This window comes from Podarcis cretensis (genome assembly GCF_951804945.1).
Source record: "Podarcis cretensis genome assembly, chromosome: 5".
Classification (NCBI taxonomy): Eukaryota; Metazoa; Chordata; class Lepidosauria; order Squamata; family Lacertidae; genus Podarcis; species Podarcis cretensis.
In genome coordinates, this window is record NC_137174.1 from 55,830,975 (window position 1) to 55,844,234 (window position 13,260).

Consider the following 13,260-nt stretch of genomic DNA (forward strand, 5'->3'; position numbering starts at 1 on the left):
CGTCTTTTGATAGCTTTTAATTTCAGAAAGTCCAATCTCGAAAAAACTCTCAGAAAAAGTCATTGTTCTTCCATCCAGACCTCTATGTTTAAGAGTCTAACTTAAATTCTATTTCTTGGTCCTTTTAAAGTCTGGATGTTCCAAATACTCCGGCTTCAAATTTGGTCCAGCTCTTATTCCTCAGGTTGCTTTTTCCTGTTCTGCTGCAGAAACCTTCTAATTCAGAAACTTCTTGTTCTCCACAGAGGCTTTTGTTATTCAGGAACATAACTTGCGTCAAGTCCCTTCCTTTCTTCAATAGATAAATCCATTGTCTCCTTTAGTATAGAAACCTCTGTAGACAAAATAATGCTTCGTTTTTGCAGCTTTCCCAAGAGATAACAGATCCTGCTCAAATTCATAGTATTTTTCCACTTGCTGCTACTGTTGCAATGTCCCAGCCTCCCTCTAGAGGGAATATGGTAACTTAATTTCTTTCAAAATCAGACCCAAAAGTCAAATAACTTGTTGCCTTTATTTCCAATAATTTATGTCCAAATTGTAACAAATCTAACCAGCAAAGCCATTGTAACAAAGTTCTCTTTTATTTTCCTGCTTTGACAGCTACTTTGACAGCTGTCAAAGTTTCTGTGTCTCTTCACCAGTCTCTCATAGCGGATCGTTCCCGGTTCCTGGGGGGGTTGCACTTTAGTTCCCACAAATCAGTCTTCTCCTCCAGCACAATTATTGTAATTTCCCTTCGTGAAGTTAAATTTTTTTTTCAGGTAAACAAGTTCATCTCTCGATCTTAGTTGTCAAATCCTTGCGTTGAGCCATCTACAACAGGGGGGGGCGGACTTCCTTTTTGCACTCCCCCCGCTCGCTCCAAATTCAAAGATCAAATTTCCCTTTTAAGTCCAATCAATTTACTCACGGGTTGTTCCTTTTAGTCCAAATCCGAAATTTTCAAAGAAGAAGTCGTTGCTCTCCGCCGAATGGCATGCGGCTTCGCTGGGCAGGGGAAGCATTGGACTCACAGCACCACACCACACCCCCCATCACCCGCTCCGCAGCCTTTAAAAAGGCTCCTTCGCGGGTCGGGGGGCGCAAATGGTGCCCGCCGAGTCACCAAGTCCATGGGCATCTCCGCCCATGGTTTTTGAGGGTCCCCGCGTCGCCGGCACAGCAGGACCCGACCCCTACCCAGCCGACTCCCTCCGGAGCTCGGAGGGAGTCCGCCATTCGGCGATGGCGCCGACCCGGAAGTCGGCACCATCAACAGAATAAACATGGTGCTGACACACCCTGCACAATCAGCTTTGGACAGACAAGACTGTTAGTTGGGAGGGAAGTTGGGGATATCCTGGGTAGTTAGTCAGAGCAGTACAGGGGAAAAGTCAAAGAGAAGCGCAGTGCTAAAAGACGAAGCTAATATAATTCAGGCAAGGCTTTGCAGACAGAGCCAAAGGAACATAAAAAAGGAAGAGAGAAATGATTTGACACAGAGCGGGGAGGCGATTCCAAGTTTCAGAAGTGTCATGGCAGAAGGCACAAAGACTAGTGAGGAAATGAAAATAAGCGAGGAGGTGGGCTGGGAGCACATGAGATTCTTTGGTGCAAAAAAGGGGGGAAATTAGAGAAGTGAATGAAGCAAAGGAAAGGATGGAGAGAGCTTTAAATGGAATGGTGCTAGAAACTTTGATGCAAATGGAGGAAGGGTGCTACTGTCTGCTAACAGGGCCAAGATATGAAGTGGCAGGGAACCAAGCCATGACGGCAGTACCTTAAAGCATTCAATTTGAAAGGAGACAGAAGAATGGCCTGCCAGGTCCACAGCCAAGATACAGCTAAACCGAAGTCCAGGCTAATTCTATAATCCCACTGCCTCAGGAAGCTCCTACCCCAAAGCAAACAGGAGTGAAACATTGTCTTGAGCCTGTGCATTTCCAGCAGCACAATGCCATTGGATGCAAAAGCTAACACAGCAACTTTGACACAACAGGAAGGAAATGGGCTATTTCTGTTTTTTAAAAAATATATACAGTGGTACCTTGGTTTACAACCCTAATCTGTTCTGGAGGTTCATTTGTAAACCAAAACAGGTTGTCACCCAAGGCACGCTTTCGCTAATGGGACCTCCCCCCAAAAAAATTTACGTAATCCCAAAAAAATGGGTTGTAATCCAAAAAATGTTTGCAAACAGGGACACACACTTCCAGGTTTGACATGTTTGTAATCCAAAACATATGCAAACCAGACTGTTCACAAACCAAGGTACCACTGTATATAAATCTTGCGTGTAGGGTTGTTTGGGAATTATAGGGTTAACTTGTTAAACCTGGCATGACCAGTGGTCAGTAGGGAAGCTGGTAAAATCATTGAGAAGGGTGCAGATTGCACATAGGTGATGTCTGCTGGGGGAGGGGGGTAACCCTAGTACTTCCTTCGGTTTTGTAAATTCAAAAGTAGGGCAGTCATGGAGCCCCAGGACTATCTGGCTAGTAACTTGCTTTGGCTTTCAGATCTGGTGTGATCTCAGGATACAAAGGAAACACACCCTGGAGGGTTACAGACATGGCTAATTGGATGTAATTCATTAGATGTAGGGTTTCTAAGGAGAAAGGGAAAGCAGGCTGCATTTAACTCTTTGTTTATTTGTTTGTTTGCTCCATTGGGAATCTTATGTAAAGCCTTTTTTTTCTTAGGAACTGCTTTTTTATTCCTTTTAGTAAACTTTTAAACTCGTTTCATAAAAGGTTTGCGGTCTACTTGAACATATCACTCAACATCTGTGTTTTTAATTTGTTTTATGTTTTTATATTGTTGCAAGCCACTGTGATATATTTTAATTAATACACATAGTGCCATGTTCTACGTTGTCTTGGGTGTCCTCAAGGAGACACAAATGGGATTTGAGGCTGGTTGGTGAAAGGCAGCCTTGCAGAAAAATAAAACGCTTTTAACTAGTGGCAGCAAAGGTCTAAAGTGAAGGGTGAGTGAACAGGAGGGGACATTCTGCTTGACCAGGCATCCCTGACATGGTACAGGACCCAGGGAAGCTGGGGTTCCATAGCACAATCAAACACATACACCAGTACCCCTGGCAAACATAGAACATAGGAAGATACCTTTTACTGAGTCAAACCACTGGTCCATCTTACTCAATAATGTCTACACTGACTGGCAATAGCTTTCCAGGAGTTCAGATTGGGTTCATCCTAAGGCCAGGCCAAGATATTTTGCTGCCTGAGGCAAAGGGCAAAATGGTACACACATGAACCCATTCCTCATATAGTAGTGAATCTACTACTAGCAATCGTTACCTCACTAAGTTGTTTGGATTTGAATTCATCTAGGGCAGCAAAAATAGCTTGAGCCAGCTCTATCTGTGGTCCACAATTCTATGCAGAGTTGGGTATACTTAAACAAGGATTGGGGACCTAGGGATCTTCCAGATCCCATCATGCCCAGCCATTGTGGCTATTGGTCAGGGATGCTGCAATCTAACAATGACTGCAGGGCAACAGGTTTTCCTCCCTGACAAACACGCTGATTTCAATGGGCTTAAAAAGTGCTTACACATATGTGTTGAACTGTGGTCTCTAGAGAAAGATCAAAGCTACAGCAAGGCTTGAGGTACCCAGCCATATCCAAGCAGCTTAACTAATTTGTTTTGTAACCCAAATCCAAGCAATACATTGAAATGTGAGCATATTAAGAAACTGTAACCCTCCCTCCTCTGGATTAATTGAAATAGGGACAATCCTGACATCAGATTCACAACTAAGTGGAGACAGGGGAACACACTGTTCCAGCTGCAGCACTCTCAGTCCCAATGAATATATTCCAGGCTTCCTCAACCTTGGCCCTCCAGATGTTTTGAGACTACAATTCCCAGCATCCCTGACCACTGGTCCTGCTAGCTAGGGATCATGGGAGTTGTAGGCCAAAAAACATCTGGAGGGCTGAGGTTGAAGAATCCTGATACATTCCTGTTTAGTGTCATGGGAGTAAGTTATTCAGCAAGGAACCTAAATGAACCATCTTCTGTGCCATTATCTGTTGAGGAATCTGGCTAAGAGTCTTTCTAGCAGAATCTTTCTGGCTAGGAGTCTCTGCTAAGCAGAGCTATCCATTCCAAAATAAAACCAAGTATTGTCCCTTTCACCATCCTTTCTTGTTAGAGCCCTTAATTAAAAAACCACCTGCCACCTATTACAGCCCATCAGGCTCCCAATGTGCATCTCACCAAGGTGAGAAGTAAAATAACAGCATCAGACTGACATGTGCACATTAGCAGCCAGCAATCCCACCAGAATACTGCCAAAGGCATTCATACCCAGCCTTACCTCCAAAAAGGAGCAGGCAGAGAGACCTTTCTATCCAACAAAGGCATTTCCAGTTCTTTGAGCAAAAGGTGTCAGATCCACAAGCAAGAGGAACAATTAATTACTGTTTAGATTTCGCACAAAGGACTCTAGATGCATGTATGTATACAATTAATTACTTATTGTCATAGATAATTGCATGCATATAAATGCTTACAATATATAATTAACACAAAGAACAGAGAAACAATCTTAACTAGAGGGAGCGAAGCCACAAGGACTCAAGACTTTCACAGTTGCATAAACCAGGCTCTGGAAAATAAAATAAGAACATTGACCTTGTAGCGTTTTTCTAAAACCCAGGAACTCGGGGCCTCTTGACTGACTAGCCCAAATTACATTTATTCAGAAGTGTATCATTGATTTTCAATGGGGCTTTCTTCCAAATCAGAATGCTTAGAATTTCAGCCAAAGCCAAACAAGGAGCCCCAAATCTCTTGACAGACAACACACTTCATCCAGCTCAGCAGAAATGAAATGCCTTTCTTCGTTCCTCTGGCTGTTCATAGGGATGGAAATTATAACTGATAAGAAAGCCAAGTTCTAAACCAGAGATGAAAAACTTGTGGGCCTGCATCTCTGATCATGTTTCTGGGCTTCAACTCTGATCATCCCTGGCTCAGACTAATGCATAGTGGGAGTCCAATATATTTCACAGATGCATAAGCCACAGCTACCCCATCCCTGTGCAAAATGTTCTGGCTTGTCTCAATAATGCCCAACACCTTCAATGGTGTGAAGAGAAAAATAGCATCCCATGCAGAGAGTGGGACGTGGTTGCATTCCTCCTTGAAGTCAGACACTATTTCTTCAAATGTTTCAAGCAGCCACATTTAGCATCAGTGAAAGCTTCAGGACAATTTAACATTTATGTTTCTTTGAATGGGGTTCATCTGGTCTGTATTTCTCATTCTGCAATGTTATCTGAGATTAATCAAGAGCTGAACTTTCAGCAGCAGTCACCTCACATCTTTAAGAAGTGATCAGTCTATCTGTTAATGGATGTGAAACTCTGGACTGGTTCATATGGTGTCAACTGGCTCTGCCCAGGGTGGTGATGAGGGCATGCCTTTGCCCATGATCACAGAGAACAGGTAGCAAATGAACAGGCACAGCTGCAGAACTCTGGTAGCAATTCCCACTGTCATGACGACTGATGTTCAGTTTCTGCAGTTACTAATGCAGCAATTCCAGAAGGGTGGCCAATGCCATGCCAGTCTGTTGCAGCAAAAAAAAACCCACAAAGAGTCCTGTGGCACCTTAAAGACCAACAAATTCAGTTTATGACATAAACTTTTGTTGCATCCAGCAAAGTGGGCTTTAGTTTAGAAAGTTGTTAAGACTTCACGGTGCCACAGAACTCTGTTGTTTTTACTGGGTTGCTGCCACTATCTCAGTAGATAATTTCTACTGGATCCCTAAGTGTGCCGATGTCTGTTGGCATCGGTCGCTGTGATGTTAAGGCAGAAGAAAGCTTTTGAAGCTCTCGAATGAATGACCAGGAGGGAGAGAACATGCCAGTCGGGCATGTGTCTCTACCAGGGTCCTACTCAAGTGTAGGAAGAGCTCCTAACAAAAACCCTGATTCATAATTCCCTAACACTATACTACTAGCAAAGATAGCCCTCTCTAAAAGGGCAGCCACTGGAATCTCCCATGCGCCTTGGTTGCCAAAGCCTTGGTGTCTAAAGTCTTAGGAAAGATAGCAATTGACGCTAGACACTTATTAATGGAAGTAGAAATGGCAGCAGCCTAATTGTCAGAACACAGATGACCCCAAACATCCAATTATAAGCTTAAGTCAATTGGGAGGAATGTAATTCCTGACCTACCAGGAGTGACCTCCCTCCTAATTGGCTTGACCTTGTGGTTGACTGTGTCATATGCTTTCTGATAGCATACAGCTCCTGCCTTCACTTCATCACTTTATGGTGAAAGGAAAATATATGTTATGCAGTTTCCCAGCTATAGGATTCTAATACACTTCCAGCTCATTTCATAATTTTCAGAAAGCCTAACCCAAAATCAACACTTGTACAGACACTCTCTAGCCTAAGATTTGCTTGATTTTTCCCTCTCAGGGGCTTTTCATGTGCTGGTTTTTCTTTTTTTCCCCTAAATATTCAAAAAATATTTTTCACACATATTTTTCTATGTGTGAAGTAAAAAGTGAGTCTTATTTTTCTGTTGCAGAGTACACAGATCAAACAGCTGATGTGGACACTAGCCATATAAGATGTACAATACAGTTGATAGGAAGCAGGAATTGCTAGAGAAGTGATGAGGAAGGACAGAACCAGTGGCAGCAGAGGATCAAGTAAGTTCAATGGTGCTGTCAGGGCAGGACTTTGGGACAGAAGTCCCCCACTGAGCAGAAGCAGCAGAAGAGGCCCCAAATGCAACAGGGCTGTCCTACAACATACTGAAGTAAGTGAATACAGTGGTACCTCGGGTTACATACGCTTCAGGTTACATACGCTTCAGGTTACACACTCCGCTAACCCAGAAATAGTGCTTCAGGTTAAGAACTTTGGTTTAGGATAAGAACAGAAATCGGGCTCCGTCGACGCAGCAGCAGCAGCAGGAGGCCCCATTAGCTAAAGTGGTGCTTCAGGTTAAGAACAGTTTCAGGTTAAGAACAGACCTCTGGAACGAATTAAGTACTTAACCCGAGGTACCACTGTACACATTGTCGTCTAAAAGACCAGAGTCTGGAATTCCCTTACTGCACCACTAGGTAAGTTGAGGCCAAGGTAATAAGAAAAGCCTTTGCAGTGGGAGTAGATCTTGAGGCAGGACTTGAAGGAGAAGGTAGCTGAATCCTGATGAGGAAAAGGAGGCTATCCAAAAGAATGTGGAGAGAAAGGCAAAAGTGAGAGTGGGAAAAGCCAGGGAAAAAGAACAATGGATGATTCATTTGTTTGTGGTGGAAAACCCATGCAAACCTCTTCTCCGCATGTGGGTAGTAAAAGCAGTGAATGCTCATTCAGAGGCTCCATAACAGACAACATGTGTCTCTCACATCTCACTCTCTGGCCAACACAAGCATTCTATTAAGGGACCAGCACAGCCCGCCTCTTTCTAAGGTCTGCACAGTACAAATTCACATTCAGTTGTATTAAACTGAGCACGGGAAACTCCCAAAAGATTGCATTAGTATTATTATTCCACATTAATATCTAATGGAGGAGATGCTAGAGATATATAAGCAGGACTGGATTCGGCTCCATAGCCCCCCATTGTGGCACGCAAGCTACAGTTTCTTTGCTATACGCAGGGAAGTGGGATGCGAAGGAATCAACGGATTTACTTTGGTCCATATTACTGACACTCATAATTACATGTGTACATGCATATACATGTGCATGCACACATGTTCCGAAACGTACTTCCTAAGCCTATAGCTGAAAGTGTGAGTGTTTCCTGATCTGCCTTAAAAAGAAATTCTCTAGCAAGTAAAAACACAATTTGTCTTTTCATTTTTTAAAATGCTTTTCATTATTCTTCATTTGAATATGCTCCCCCAACTTCTTCCTAAGTATCATGCAGCTTCTATTCTCCATTAGCATTTTTAATAATAAAAAATCCACTCTTTTCTTATTGCCTTTCTACCAGTTCTTAAAACCCCAGGAGAGATCTGTAGCCTGAAATTAACTGTGTGCCAAACAACTACTTTTGCCAGTTCCCGACGCCTGCCAAAAAGCAAGGAGGAGACTTTGACAAGTCAAATCTTAATAAAATATATTAAAAAAAAAAATCTTCACAAAGAGAGAGAGGAAGCAGGGATGCAACCCCTATGTGCTCATCACGTGAGCAAAGTCAGAACTGAAGCACCGAGCTGCTCAGGAGAGCATAGCACAACCTACGCAGTGAGGGGACGTGCCTTGGTATTCCCTGCGCCCCCTCAGATGCTTTGCATCTCCTCTGTGCATTCAGAAAACATGTTCCCCAGCAGCAGCCAGGCACGGATGAAGTCTTGCGGTCAGGTATATAATAGCTTTGAGCTCTACTCTGAGCCAAATCGCTATTTCACCCTGCCCCTTTGGGCCAATTGCTTGACCTCCTTATGCCACAATCAAGCCTATTGTCAAATTGGGTAGACGGAAGCACGGCTGCAGAAGGAAGGATAAAAGAGTCAGCCACTATTTTTGATTACTGGCAAGAGATGGAGGGTGTTTCCTGATAACACATGAAAGCAGCAGTGCTTCTCAGAGTCAAGCTGAGCATTTGACTTTCCCTGTAGGTTCACAACAGTGCCTGGTTTTTAAGAGCAAAGCTAATTAATCACTAGCTGCAGCCTTTGCATTCTCCCACAAGGGAGTAAGAGGGGAAAGTCCCCAGAAGCAGGACCTCTAGTTACAGACATCGTGGATATTACTTGTTCATTAATATGCTGGCTCGTTCTTCCCTTCGCACAAATGCCACAGTGATCCATGCCATTCCATCAGTGAAACGCAGCATCTTTGCAGCCAGATATTTCCAGCCCAAAATATCAGGGAGGGAACCAAGAACGCTACTGCAGTGTACTTGGCTATTTGGCACCCTGTAACGAGCACCCTGTAGCAGAGATCTAGCATCATCGTCTGACATGTGCCTTTGGACAAAAATGACATCTTTATTTTCCCAAAGTGCCAGAAGCATTCTGAACTGAACCAGAAGCAATCAAGTACTGAAAACCCGTATGAGTGACTAGCTCCTTTGGTGAATCATTGAACACTTAAGACAGAGAAACAACTTCTAATTTCACTGCATTGATCAAAGCTGTTAAAAATCAGGATTCCGCAGTGCTTCTCTAGACATGGCACATCTTTAGGACACCCACTATTGCTTCTATTCTTAGTAATGTGGTGTCCACAGCACGATGAGGTGAAAAGTAGCCTGCACTCAAGTCTCCATTGCTAGGCAAATGGTGATAAACTAAAAGTAAGCCTTCCAGATCAAAATGTGTATGAGGCTGTTGTTGTTTTCTGACAATGTAGAGGAATAGGCAAGACACCAAAGGTTTTGGGCCCCAAACGACCAATAACGACTGGGAAGTAAAAACTGTATGAAAAGACAGAATATGGAATTTTCAGAGCTGGGTGTTCCACTTGGTGCTTGTAATTGTTCTGTGCCTGGTGACAGTACATGCAAAAAGCAATAAAGGAGGAGGTAATAATCAGAACATTGCCTCCGGTGGGCTTTCCCCAACACTCTATGCACAGTTTTGCCTCCTTCCCAAGCCTTTAATGGCAGAACTGACTAGAACCTTCCTTGCATCAGGTTAAAATAAAATTGAAAATCCTTCTTATGGCTGTCCTAGGAGCATTATGAAGCAAGATGCTAGCTAGCTAAGTCAACCTAACAATGCCCCTTTCATTGCTCTCTCCAGCAGACACATTGCCTATAATGTAGCTGCATCCTCCAAGCGCAGCTATTCAGAATAAGACTTCAAGGGCGCCACCTTTTGATAAGACTGCGTCCAGGAAAATATATGCATACACACACAAATGGAATCCGTCAGGCAAACTTTTAGGAATCCTGCCAATTATTATTATTATTATTATTATTATTATTATCGTTGTTGCTATTATTATCAGACCCTTTTATTGACTGGAAAGAAGAGGCTCGGAGTTGCCTCTGATTTGTTTGAAATTGTTTCCTCTTCTTTCATTGCATGTCAGCAGAGAGGCGAGGAGGGAGGGGTACGTGCGTTTCCCTTAATAAATGAAACGCCAGGCTCTAAACTACGGAGAAGGCTCACGCCCCTCCCTCCCTCTCAGCCTGTCCGTCCCCCCCCCCCAACCGAGCCCACACGGACCCACTGAAGGGTTTCCAGGGACGGATGGGGCGGAAGAGAGAAAGCAACTGCATTACAAGCCATGTCCAGAGCATAACTCTCTCTCTCTCAGAGGGAGAAGGAAGGTTGTAGGTTTTTTTAATAGAGAAAGAAAGAGCCTCTCTCTGAAACAAACCGTCTGACCGAACTTTCCTCCAGGAGCTCGTATTCCGCGTTTCCCACCGCCTAATAAAAAGTGGGGACCGTAGGACTCTCCCTCCTTCCCTGGCACCCACCAGCCACCCAGAGATGACACCACTTTGGGATTTGTCGCTCGTTTCCCCTGACCGTGTTTATTTCACCCCAGCCAATGGGAATGGGAAAACTTTTCTTCTTCTTTTCGGCAAAGCAGGAAAACAAAGGGAGTGGCCTTGTGCCTGCCTAGCAGCCCCGGCACTACTACGACCCCCCAGCCCAGCCCTCCCGCCCCAGTCCCCGAGGGGCCCTTTGACTCACGCTGCTGTTGTAGCCGGACCAGTGCACCATGGCTTGGTTGTGGGCCGAGTCTCCGGCGAGGGCAAAGGTCGTGCTGCTCAGCCTCCACTCTTCTCCGCCGCCTGCCGCTCCCCTCAGCCTGCCGGGGCGCCCTTCCTCGCGGGAACCTTTGCCTGGCGCTCGCGGCGCTTTCTGGCCGTCGGTCAAGGAGACGCCCCAGGCGCCCGCTTCTGCCCCGAGGCTGTCCGGGGCCAAAGGCTGCCGCTCCTCGGCGCTTCTCCTGGCCCTGCGCTCACGAGGGTTGCCGCCCGGCATTTTGCCAAGAGAGACTCCTGCCTCCTCCGCCTCCTCCCTGGCGGCTCCGGGCGCCCGCTCCGTCTCCTCCCGGCCAAGAGCCGGCGAGTCTCCGCTGCCCCTCGCCCTGGCCGAGAAGAGTTGGCCGGGCGTGGGGCTCCGGCGCGCCCTCCCGGTTCCCTTCAGGCGCGCCCCGCCGGCGCTCAGCCCACCCACCCCCCGAGCCGCCGGCTGACCCCTTCCCGGACCCCGATCCTTCCGGAGCGCTTCTTCCCTTCCTCCTCCGCCGCCTTCTCTTTCTTCTCCCTCGCCCCCAGCACCCCATCCTCCGCCGGGTTTCCCCGGCAGGGCTTCCCCTTCGCCGCCGCCGTCCCCGCCGCTTGGCCCAAGCGGCACTCCCCGAGGAACCTCCAGAGGCGGCGGCGGCGGCTGCTGCTGCTGCTGCAGAAGCTGGACCCGGAAAGATGCCGGAGATGTGGAGAACGAAGCGGCGGCGGCAAAGCAAGAGCGGCAAGTTATCTCAGCGCCGGTGAAACGCCAAGTGCCCAGCCAGAGCCATGTCGAGGCGATCCAAGCGATGGAGCAGCAGCCCGAGGACCAGCCCGAGCCTCTCTCCATGCCTCGCAGAGAGAGTTGCTTGTTTGGGGTGGGGGAGTGGGGGAGGCAGATCCTTTAGAAAAGGAGGGAGGGGAGAAGCTGGTTGATTCGGAGGGTTCCTTGGCAGCCAAAGGTCTCTTCTTCCACCTTTTCCTCTCTGATGACGAGCAGTTGTTTTCTTTTTCAAACAAATCCCCACCGCCACACACAAAAACCCGAAACAAAACCACACACTCCTGTATAGTTGGGACTCTTGTTCTTTCACTTGGTGGATTTTCTTTCTCTTTTCTTCTTCTTTCTTTTCTTTCTTTTTGTCCCCCCCTTCCTCCCCAAAAAAGTGCTTTTCAGTGAAACTGTTCACGTTCGAGGATTTGATCAAGTAAGAGGATAGCACCACCAAGGGGAGGAGCTGCTGCGCCCCAGCGAAACGCAGCGGCTGAACTAGACCGAGCCGTGCACCAACCACGCTGCACTTCCAGCGGAATCCGGCGGTGTGTGTGCGCGCCCGCGCGTCGGTGCCTCTGTGTTAGCAGAAAGAGCGAGTGCGAGAAACTCACACGGGCGTGCGTGGGCAAGGAAAACAACAACAGCCAAGGAGGAAAGCCGATAGGAAACCCCCCGCCGGGGGGTTTTCTCCTCGCGTGGCGCCGCGGAATGGGAAGCACCGCCGCTTTGGCCCTGGGGAGGCGAGTGGCGGGGGCGGATGGGGAGGCGCGGGCTAGAAAAGCGATGCAGTCAGAGCCAAAGATCTCCCGGGTTTCCCCAACACCCAGAAATGGACAGCTTTTCTTTCTCCTGCTTTGATAGTCTCGTAACAGAGGCCGCTGAAGTAACAGGCTAGTGTGTGTGTGTGTGTGTGAGAGAGAGAGAGAGAGAAAGAGAGAGAGAGAGTTTAAACCTGATCTGTTCCTGTTGGTTCGTAAGGAAGTCCCGCTGCTTCCAATAGTATATCTACCCAGTCTGCATAGGATAGCGGTTCTGGATTTCTTGTAGTTTGAGCGCGGAAAGGATCCTGAGTATTGCTACTGAGCATCCACAGCGATCCGTGGCTGATTGGCAGGCCAACCCTTTGCGCGTTTCCTCGGAAGCAAGTCGCGTCGAGGCTTTACTCCCAAGTAAGTGCATAGGACCGAAGCCTTATGTGGAAGTAAATTTCACGCCTTTGGAACTTCCACGGAAGACTCCATGCATGCACTGATGCTGTCGACTCTGTGAGTCTCTGAAGCGCAACACACAAACACAAAAATATATTTATGTTACTATTTCCACACTCAACAAAAGACTAGGAATCCAGATCCGCGATTCTGTACAGACTTACTTGGGTGCAAATCCAACTTGAAATAAAACCAACGGGACTTTATTCCGTGTAAAAGTGGTCAAGAGCCCAGCTGCCAAGCGCAACAAATTTCCGTCTCTAGGATGATTCACATGTCTTCGCTGTGGAACAGCAAGTTACAAATGAGAAGGCGCGCGGGGGGGGGGGGTCCCTAACGTTCTTTTTGTAGGCGGAGAAATGCTAATAGAAAGGATAAACTGTGGTCGTGGATTTAAAACAATAATACACAACAGCAGAAATTATGCCCCCCACACCGCTGCAAAATATCCAAGTCGAGAACAGAGCTCATTACAGGTAGATTTCCCCAAGAGACTTCCCTAAACCGAGAAAGTATAAATGGTGGCTGCAGGAACATGTGTGTTTTAGTATAAAATACATCGTCCCTGTCCCCGGTCCTACGAATGCCTCACTAT

The 13,260-nt window shown here is 46.6% G+C and overlaps 1 protein-coding gene across 2 annotated transcripts in view; it reads right to left on the reverse strand.

Moving 5' to 3' along the window:
* The window catches only part of SORCS3 (sortilin related VPS10 domain containing receptor 3), a 418,783-nt gene extending 406,596 nt beyond the window's left edge, over positions 1-12,187 (reverse strand). For both annotated transcript variants that reach the window (XR_013838924.1, XM_079976042.1), the window contains exon 1: positions 10,642-12,187. Coding sequence is in view for 1 of the 2 variants with exons in the window: in XM_079976042.1 (XP_079832168.1) it covers positions 10,642-11,532 (891 nt within the window). In the remaining variant the exon portion in view is untranslated. The remainder of the gene's footprint in view (positions 1-10,641) is intronic.
* Positions 12,188-13,260: the final 1,073 nt, after the last annotated feature.